This window comes from Malaya genurostris, chromosome 3 (assembly GCF_030247185.1).
Source record: "Malaya genurostris strain Urasoe2022 chromosome 3, Malgen_1.1, whole genome shotgun sequence".
NCBI lineage: Eukaryota > Metazoa > Arthropoda > Insecta > Diptera > Culicidae > Malaya > Malaya genurostris.
The window spans coordinates 282,360,099-282,370,476 of NC_080572.1; the positions used below are offsets into that span (position 1 = coordinate 282,360,099).

At 40.0% G+C, this 10,378-nt stretch overlaps 1 protein-coding gene across 1 annotated transcript; it reads right to left on the minus strand.

Moving 5' to 3' along the window:
• Positions 1-2,649: 2,649 nt before the first annotated feature.
• On the minus strand, positions 2,650-7,126 carry LOC131434359 (serine/threonine-protein phosphatase 6 regulatory ankyrin repeat subunit A-like). The gene is made up of 3 exons (XM_058601027.1): positions 7,116-7,126; positions 5,904-6,952; positions 2,650-5,336 (listed from the first exon to the last, which is right to left on the minus strand). The coding sequence occupies exons 1-3, from the start codon at positions 7,124-7,126 to the stop codon at positions 2,650-2,652; spliced, it is 3,747 nt and encodes a 1,248-aa protein (XP_058457010.1).
• Positions 7,127-10,378: the final 3,252 nt, after the last annotated feature.

The window sequence follows — 10,378 nt, forward strand, 5'->3', positions numbered from 1 at the left end:
TTTTTATATTACGGTCATTCGGTAGGATTTACGCCCAGGTGCTGGGGCCGTACCTTGAAGGCTGCCGGCTGTACGCGACGCAATGAAGAATTTGATTTATGGGCCTCCGAAAATGGAAAACGCAAATGCTACCATTAAAAATTCGAACAACAGTCAATTTTATGTGCGGATTCTGCGTTGGACTCATTCCGAGCGAATTGATTCGCTCTAAAACGAGCTGAAATGATTATGGAAACGTGACGAAATGGATTGCTTTGATGTGATCATAAATCACGGAAGCGAAAATATCGGCACTAAATTGCACAAGCAATCAAAGCTGAACTCGAGAGACAGACAGAGAGAGAGAGGAAACTGTCAGGACTCGAAAACTCTGTGCGAGTGCTGGTGAAAATGAAAAATTGCATCACATTCCGTGCGGTCCTGGAACGAGAATCATTTTTTTCCCTTCTTCTTCTTCTCTCGGGAATTCATTTATTGCAATTCAAAGCATACGAATTTAAATGCAATCGATGGACTTCGCCACCGGAAATTCATCGAAAACAATTTTCATCGATACTGCTGCCTATGATATGACACAACAATTAGATACTATCATCGGGAAGCTGTCGGAAATTGATGATCGAAATTCAAGTGCTATCTAACCGACTCCATCGAAAAAGTTAGTTATGACAACTGTTTTTTTGTTTGTTTCCATGAAGGAACTTTTGCTCTGCGAAGCGATGATTAAAAATAGCTGTGGCTTGATTCCAAGTTTTCATAAATTTGAGATTTTATGGCTTGTAATTTATTACTGTAATCAAAGTACAACCGATCAGAGATTCAAGACTAGACTAGACTAGACTAGACTAGACTAGACTAGACTAGACTAGACTAGACTAGACTAGACTAGACTAGACTAGACTAGACTAGACTAGACTAGACTAGACTAGACTAGACTAGACTAGACTAGACTAGACTAGACTAGACTAGACTAGACTAGACTAGACTAGACTAGACTAGACTAGACTAGACTAGACTAGACTAGACTAGACTAGACTAGACTAGACTAGACTAGACTAGACTAGACTAGACTAGACTAGACTAGACTAGACTAGACTAGACTAGACTAGACTAGACTAGACTAGACTAGACTAGACTAGACTAGACTAGACTAGACTAGACTAGACTAGACTAGACTAGACTAGACTAGACTAGACTAGACTAGACTAGACTAGACTAGACTAGACTAGACTAGACTAGACTAGACTAGACTAGACTAGACTAGACTAGACTAGACTAGACTAGACTAGACTAGACTAGACTAGACTAGACTAGACTAGACTAGACTAGACTAGACTAGACTAGACTAGACTAGACTAGACTAGACTAGACTAGACTAGACTAGACTAGACTAGACTAGACTAGACTAGACTAGACTAGACTAGACTAGACTAGACTAGACTAGACTAGACTAGACTAGACTAGACTAGACTAGACTAGACTAGACTAGACTAGACTAGACTAGACTAGACTAGACTAGACTAGACTAGACTAGACTAGACTAGACTAGACTAGACTAGACTAGACTAGACTAGACTAGACTAGACTAGACTAGACTAGACTAGACTAGACTAGACTAGACTAGACTAGACTAGACTAGACTAGACTAGACTAGACTAGACTAGACTAGACTAGACTAGACTAGACTAGACTAGACTAGACTAGACTAGACTAGACTAGACTAGACTAGACTAGACTAGACTAGACTAGACTAGACTAGACTAGACTAGACTAGACTAGACTAGACTAGACTAGACTAGACTAGACTAGACTAGACTAGACTAGACTAGACTAGACTAGACTAGACTAGACTAGACTAGACTAGACTAGACTAGACTAGACTAGACTAGACTAGACTAGACTAGACTAGACTAGACTAGACTAGACTAGACTAGACTAGACTAGACTAGACTAGACTAGACTAGACTAGACTAGACTAGACTAGACTAGACTAGACTAGACTAGACTAGACTAGACTAGACTAGACTAGACTAGACTAGACTAGACTAGACTAGACTAGACTAGACTAGACTAGACTAGACTAGACTAGACTAGACTAGACTAGACTAGACTAGACTAGACTAGACTAGACTAGACTAGACTAGACTAGACTAGACTAGACTAGACTAGACTAGACTAGACTAGACTAGACTAGACTAGACTAGACTAGACTAGACTAGACTAGACTAGACTAGACTAGACTAGACTAGACTAGACTAGACTAGACTAGACTAGACTAGACTAGACTAGACTAGACTAGACTAGACTAGACTAGACTAGACTAGACTAGACTAGATATGTACAGTTTGAAGTTAGATTTTCTTTTGTTACTATTTCAATAAAATTTGTCGTCGTTTGAAATACTGATTTAGTTCGCTTCACAATTTTTCACTTAAACTGTAGAATATGATTATTTTATACTGCCTTATAAATATGGAAGATAAACTTTAAGGTTACCACATTCTGAAAGACAGTTACTGTGATTGTACCAACGTTTTGAAGGCTTTTGGTATTACCGACGTCTGATTACATTTCTGTTACAGTTTGATTATTTAAAAAAAACGGCATATATATCAATGAAAGTACTTTTTCCATCCACATTTCTCGTGCTCAGTTTTCGTTTTGAAGTTGACAGCTACTATCGCATGCTGGCGAAAGCTTCGAGTGATTCGATAGCATAGTGTTAACCGCCTCTTCGTGATCCTTTTGTTTTGCTAGGTCAACCGGTTTTAAACCGTCACTGTCAGTAGCGTCTTTCTTCGCACCGTTTGTAAGCAATGTGCGAATCACTTCAGCATGACCCTTATGTGCAGCAAGATTCAATGCTGTCAAACCGCGCTTCGTAATGGCATCTACATTTGCACCTTTGGATAGTAAAATAATGACTACTTCTGTATGACCGTGAAATGCTGCAATGTGTAACGGTGTCCCACCGTCATTTAAAGTAACATCTACATTCGCACCTTTGGAAAGCAGAATGCTAACAATCGCACTGTGACCCTTCAGTGCAGCTAAGTGCAATGGCTTCTGATTGGCCTTATTGGTAGCATTTGCATCCACACCTGCGGTCAGTAAAATACTGACTATTTCGTTATGGCCATTTAGTACGGCAATGTGCAATGATGTCGAAACGTAAACATTTGTCGCATGTATATTCGCACCTTTCGCCAGCAAAATATTAACTATTTCCGTACGACCATTGTTTGCTGCAAAGTGCAATGGTGTTTCACCGTTCTTATCAGCAGCTTCTATTTTCGCACCTTTTGTCAGTAGAATGTTAACTACTTCTTCATGGTCATTCTGTACTGCGATGTGCAAAGCCGTCACACCGTCACGTTCCGAAGCATCTACATCCGCCCCGTTAGTCAGCAAAATCTCAACTACTTCTATGTGACCATTTTGTGCTGCAATGTATAATGGTGTCTCACCGTCACTAGTAGCAGCATCTACATTCCGACATTTGTTTACTAAAATGGTGACTACTCCTGTATGACCGTTTTTTGCTGCCATGAGCAATGGTGTTGCTCTGTTGGTACATTCAGCATCTACGTTTGCACCGTTGGTTAGTAAAATGGTAACTATTTCTGTATGGCCGTTCTGTGCAGCCAAGTGCAACGGTGTGCAACCGTCTTTTAAAGTAGCACCTACATTCGCACTTTTGATAAGTAAAATCGTAACCGCTGCTGTATGTCCACGGTCTGCTGCAAAGTGCAGTGCTGTCCAACCGTCGATGTTAGTTGCATCTACATTCGCACCTTCGGTCAGTAGAAGTTCCACTACTTCTGCATGGCCATTATTTGCTGCGAAGTGGAGTACTGACAAGCCGTTTCTATTCGTAGCATTTTTATTCGCTCCTTTGGTCAGTAAAATTTTAACTACTTCTAAATGACCATTTGAAGCGGCAAAGTGCAAAGGTGACATGCGGTGCTCGGTAGTAGCATTTATGTTCGAAACTTTGGTTAGTAAAATTTTTACTACCTCTGTGTGGCCACTCTGTGCCGCCAAGTGCAATGGCGTAAAACCGGCATTGTTGGCAGCATCGGCAGTTGCACCTTCGCTCAGTAGAATGGTAACTACTTCTGTATGACCATTATTCGCAGCAAAATTCAACGGAGTACCAAAGCCACCAGCACCAACATCTACATTCGCACCTTCGGTCAGTAAAATGCGAACTATATCCGCATAACCACTCTGCGCTGCAATATGCAACGGTGTCACACTGTGATTAAGAACGGCAACTACACTCGCACCCTTGGCCAGTAAAACGCGAACTGCTTCCGCATGACCATTCTGGACTGCGAAGTGCAATGGTGTTCCACCGAAATTATTAGCAGCATCTACATTCGCACCTATGGTCAGCAAACTGTCAACCACTTCTGTATGGCCGTTCAGTGCCGCTAAGTGTAATGCTGTCACACCGACCATGTTAAGAGCCTCTATATTTGCACCATTGTTCAGTAGAATTTTAACTACTTCGGTATAGCCATTCAGAGCTGCAAAGTGTAAGGGAGTCATTCCATCCTTGTTCATTAGGTTTAGATTTTCGACCGTCGTATCCTTCATCAAGAGTTCTATTATTTCCAGATTACCGTACCGAGCCGCGATGTGTATCGGTTGGTTTCCTTCCGTGTCTTCCGATTGCTGCATACTTTTATTTGTTTCGAATTTTTTGAAAATATTCGAGCTATTCCCCTTGGCGGCATAGTGAAACATGTTCCAATTTTTAAAATCCCTCCCGTCTTCGTCTGCTCCGATTTTTAGGCAGTTGATCACTTCTTCGACATTGCCGCTTTCGGCAGCAGCAAACATTTTTTGTTGATTGATCAGAGATTCGATTTTAATGTTCACTTTTTCTTCCCATTTGGAAAAACTGGAATAGGTTTGTGCGATTATGCGATCATCCGATGCTTTTTGTTGATTGTTCAAAATTTCCTGAATATTGCTCAAAACTGCAACCAACGGATCGGAGGGTAAAATGTTCCACAGGGCATTCCCGTGAGCCAAATAGTTTCGCATCTGTTTTCCTGTCAAAACTGGGCAGTTTTTCTCGAGACAGGCGGCAGTGCTCCGCGCTCCCCTATCGAACAGAAACCGTATTTCTTCCAAATATGCTGAAATATCAAGCAAAGCCGTTTCGAGAGCAGAGCTTGCAATGTTTTCGTCTTCCGTTGCAAAAAATTTTCTTAATGTTTCCAGTCGGTTCTCGAAATGGTTCTGATTCTGCTGGGCTTCTTCATTTCGAATTTGTTCTAAAGCAGCTTTAATCTTATCTAACATTGCGATCTTCGGTTTAATCTCTATGTTAAACAAATCGAATATAATTTGATGTAATTTTTTTGATTCTCCCAAGTCAATAGCTTTCCGTCTTTTATTTAGCAAATCTCCTACGTTAGACCGTTTGCAGGAACTTGTCACAGGAATGGTCTGCCATTTTTCAATTTTTTTAGTGAATTCTTCCATTTCTTTTTCGTTGAAATTTGCAAATTTTTTTATTTGATCGTAAAGTGAATTCATTATCTCTTCGTAATAAGCTTCACTTGTTTCACGATTGAAACAGCTTCGGTACTTTTCCACGCTGGTAAATTTTTCATTTTTGATATAAGCTATTCTTGCCAATTTTAGATATGTGTCATTTAAAATAGCTCTAACCGCTTTCGAACCGATACTTTCAAACAGGGAGTTTATATCAGTGAATAAATTTCTTAATAAAAAGTTCTCGGATGAAATTTCGTACTCCAAAGATTTCAGGCATTGTTTCAAAGTATGCAATAATGATTGTGTTGCGGCACTTCCTAGCAAAGCAATTCCGGAAACATATTGTAAATGATTTCTCTCAGTGTTCGTTTGGGATGTGAATAAAGTACCTTCGATTCGTTGAATCACTTTCTTCTGATAATCCGTTAATTCTGATGAGTGTTTTTTCACATTATCAATAAAAATGATTGCCAGTTTGACGACCCTTGAACTAAAATAATCTGACTCAAAATTCTTGAATTCTACGTTTTCCAAAATTCGTGTTAGCTCCGCCTGCTTCGATGGATACTGTTCGCCATCGACAGACACACTTCTTAGTATCGTAATTAACATTTGATATTTCTTATCGAAAACGACTCCCTGAATGAGTTCGTTGAGTCGGGAGAAATCCTCCCTGAAATCCAACTTCCTTCGGCGAGCTTCGGCACGTTTGCCGAATATGTACATTTTGTTAATTATCGCATGCGATAATTCATTCCGCATATCTACCAGTATTTTTCTCTGTTCTTTGCGAAAACTATCAAATATCAAGTCACTTACTTTCCTGGACAGATGCGGAGACTGCGGCGAATCGTTCAAATACTCCCCGACAACCTGCAGAGCCCGTTCGAATAGAAGGCAAAGTACGTCTTCGTCTTCGGTTTCTTCGGTCAGAGCTAACGTTACGTAACGGCTCATACGCACTAGTGAGTAAATTTCTTTGATTTGACTATAATCAGCGAAAAGTCCCTCAAAAGCCGGGTTCCTTTTTCGAATGTTTTCAATGTTTTGAGAACGAGTTGCTTTAGTTTGGCCATTAACGGATTTGTTTCCCATCTCAGTCTTGAGGCTCTCAATTTCTTCCAAAAAATTCTTCAGATGTTTCAGTAGTCTTGTTTTAGTAAGAGTTGCTGCGTAGAAAAAGTTCATTTCATCCCGGATGGTGTAAGAAGACACGAAAGCACACAAACAAAATTCCATTTCTTCCCAAGGCACCCTGTGGTAGGTCGTTTTTAGCTGTTGCTTCAAAATGTCCACGTTTTGTGCTATAATTCGACACAGGAACAGAAATCGATCATCCACTTCCACCTCGTCGGGAGAATAATCATCACCCAACCGTTTCAACTTTTCAATCACCCAATCAATCCGGCCGGGAAGATCATTCCAGTCTTCATCGTTACTAACCGAAGATTTTTCAGTAAAGAAACGCAAATTTATCAGGTTCCGTTGTAAAAATATTTCGATATCTTCGCTCAATTTTAGGTTCTTTAATTGTAAGTCTTCGTATGCGTCCGAAAGAAGGTCATCCAAATCTTGCGAATGATGCGAATTTTTTGAATTACAATTCAACCATAGTTCAATTAGCGTTTCGAGTAATTCTACACTTCCCGATCGTATGGCATAATAAAATGCGTTGTGGCTGCTTTCGTCAGGCGCGGTTGAGTGGAAGTTTTGCAATGAGTTCGATCCTTGCAGACTTTTTAACAACGGAAGATCGTTATTCCGACAGGCAGAGATTACACGTTGTTCATTCAGTGCTTCATTTGGTTCGCCCATAGTTGTATGGTCGCCTAGTCGCCGGCAGTTTGGTTTTTACCTAAGATGAATATTTTTTGTTTTAGAGTTAATAAATTCTTTTACATTATTTTATTTAATTTAATAATTTTTATCAAGATATTTTTCATAAAATTTTCAAATAAGCTTCAATTTGGTGGTAGTAAATAATTGATGGAATAACAATCGCTTCCAGTAAGCATCAAAGTGATCTACATTCTGTTATCTATAAACAAGATAACAGAAACGGAACGGAACAAAACAGCTCTTTTTTGGGTTGCTGCCAAAGTGAACGCGATTTGCGAAGCGAGGTGAAGCGTTTTGGTGCGATTGATGAATTTCGCGCTAAATCGTATTCGGAGTTGATAGCACTTGGCACAAAAAAAAAACACTTTTCGAACTTTGCTTTTCCAAATATGATCTAGACTGTCTTTTGAAAGGGGCCAAACTTTTTTTACCAATTTTATCTGAATGGCTGTAGTCGAAAAATGACAAACTCTTCAAAAACCTGTTTTAATCCTCCTAGTGGTGTAACAATGCCTTTCTCATATTATTCATTTTCTCCTATATATTACAGCTAAAATTCCTCGAAAGGCCACAAAGGATCAAGTGGCACGTTCCGCTAGCTATTTGGAGAGTTGTGCCTTGCCGTAGCTTCTCACCAATTTCCTGATGAGAAGGGAAGGATAAAAGGAACATGGAAGGGAATTGTAAAGTGGATGAGGTGGGAAAACAGCACAAAACATAAAGAAACAAATTGTTCTGCATCCCCGAAAGGAAGCTGAACGATTTGCAGGTGCCAAAATGCACAGTTAATTAAACCTCCAACCTCCGAGAGGATTTAAAGATTTTACAAAAGCGACATCATTCTGCATTCCCGGAAGAATGCACAACGATTCGCAGTATGTATGGGCAGAAGTAAATTCGGCACCCCCTAAAGGATACCAAACAATCTGCTAAAACCTTTTTTAAGTTAAAACAGAAAGGATTCATTGACTCCAGGAAGAACGATGAACCCTTCTGACTATAGCTCCATACCACATTGGGTAAGAAACGATAAAATATCCTTCAATTTTAGCTCCGCATACACCGACTCAACTATACGTGGAGAACCAAAAACCCGGAAACGTAATTGCGTCAATGCGAAACAGCTACATATCAGATGATATGAAGTACCGTAATCGCATTCACACAAATCACACGAATAATACTCAGTACGTTGAATAGTAGCTATGAGATGGTTGACTTTGCAATATCCAATCAGAGTTCTGACCAGAATACTGCAATGATGCTTGGAAAAATGCAGTAGACACTTTGACATTTTCAGATTCAAATGCTTTTGTCTAAGGGGAAAGTTTGCAAGCTCCGCCAGTAGCTGGCATGTTTGGATGCAGCCCAAGAACGAATCTTGTGCTTTATCTAACTAGTTGAAAGTGGTAAAGCTGGTTCCGGACCAACGAAATCATTCGTTGCACCAGCTCTAGCCCACTCATCAGCCCATTCATTTCCAGTAATACCAGAATGGCCGGTTACTCATAAGAAGTAAACAGCATTTGAGAAGGTAAGGTCTTCAATTTGAGTTCGACATGCGATCGCTAGATTCGACCGTAATTCATTCGAACTGCCGGAACATGTTTCCTAAGATGTGCCTTCGTTAATGCCCAAAATTCCTCAATTGGTCGAAGTTGGGGGCAATTTGGTGGATTCATGTCTTTTGGGACGAAAATGACATTTTTGGTAGTATACGATTCTACCGTTGATTTCGAGTAGTGGCAAGAAGCAAAATCTTGCCAGAAAACAGCAGGAACCTTGTGGCTTCGAATAATGGGTAGAAGTCGTTTTTGTAAACATTGCTTGATGTATATTTCGCTGTTCATTAAGGCAGTGGTGATGAAGGGTTTCGAAATCTTACCGCAACTATAAATTGCTTGCTAGACCATAGCTTTCTTACCAAATTTTTCGACTTCAAACGATGTCTCGGACTGGACTTGCCCTTCTCGCACCGTATAAAATTGTGATACCGGCAAGGTACTTTAATCGAGTTTCACGTAGGTTTCATCGTCCATGATTAAGCAGTTAAAATTTCCAGCAAGAATCGTATTGTACAGGTTTCGAACCCTCGTTTGAAACGTTTTGGTTGTTTCTGCTTCTTATAGGTTCGAAGATTCAAACGTTCTTTAGCACGAAGAACATTTGACTTCGAAGTGCCCACTTTTTTGCCACATCACGAACTGAAACCTCCTTCTTTTACTTGAACGTCTTCAGTATACGTTTATCCAACTGACCCTCAGGACCTTTTTTTTCGACCCGTTTTCGGTTTATCTTCAAAGGTGTTATCCTCACCGAACTTCCTGATTGCATTTCGCACGGCTTTTTCGCTTACTCCTTCCATTTTTGCTATCTTTCTCAGTGACAGTCCGCGTTCTGTGCACCATTTGTACACAATTTTTCGTCGTTGTTCTGCTGAAAGTCCACGCATTTCGAAACAAACTAATGAAAACGAATAAACAACTGCACAAGTGGTTAGAGAAGGGTGTAAACAACAGGACGCAGCCATAAAAATTGACAGATTCTGAACCATTGCGAAATGGCAGCGGATTTTGGTTGCGTCCATACTTTCTGGGACAGTCTTAACTTGTCCATTTATAGTTATTCTAGGTATGTTCACAGTCGTCGGAGGAATTCAGCGAAAGCAGATCTTAAAATCTGCACGAGACAATCCGCTGCGTCTGTGTAATTTTTTCAATACTGTTCATAGTCGTGGAGCTACATACTGCTTATTTCTCTATTCTGATCCGTTTCAGAAATGTTTTCAGTCATCAAAGAAGTTCAGTGAATCATAAGTATGGAACGTGATGATTAAGATCCTTTGTGCACTTTGTTATTTTGGTTGATCTTTAGTTACATTGGTTGACCTTAAGATCTTTGGTTACATTGGTTGACCTTAAGATCTATTTTTCTAGAAGATATTAGATGGTCAAAAACTTCCACAGACATTTCCACCATATCTCAGAAGTCATACAAAAGTCACCAGTCGTGGGATGATACATTG

Bases quoted from the DNA above. Each gene is read 5' to 3' on its own strand.
- LOC131434359 (XM_058601027.1), bottom strand. The intron at 5,337-5,903 runs GTACTTTATTCA...TGTTTAACATAG, and splicing joins AGTGATTCAACGAATCGAAG to AGATTAAACCGAAGATCGCA.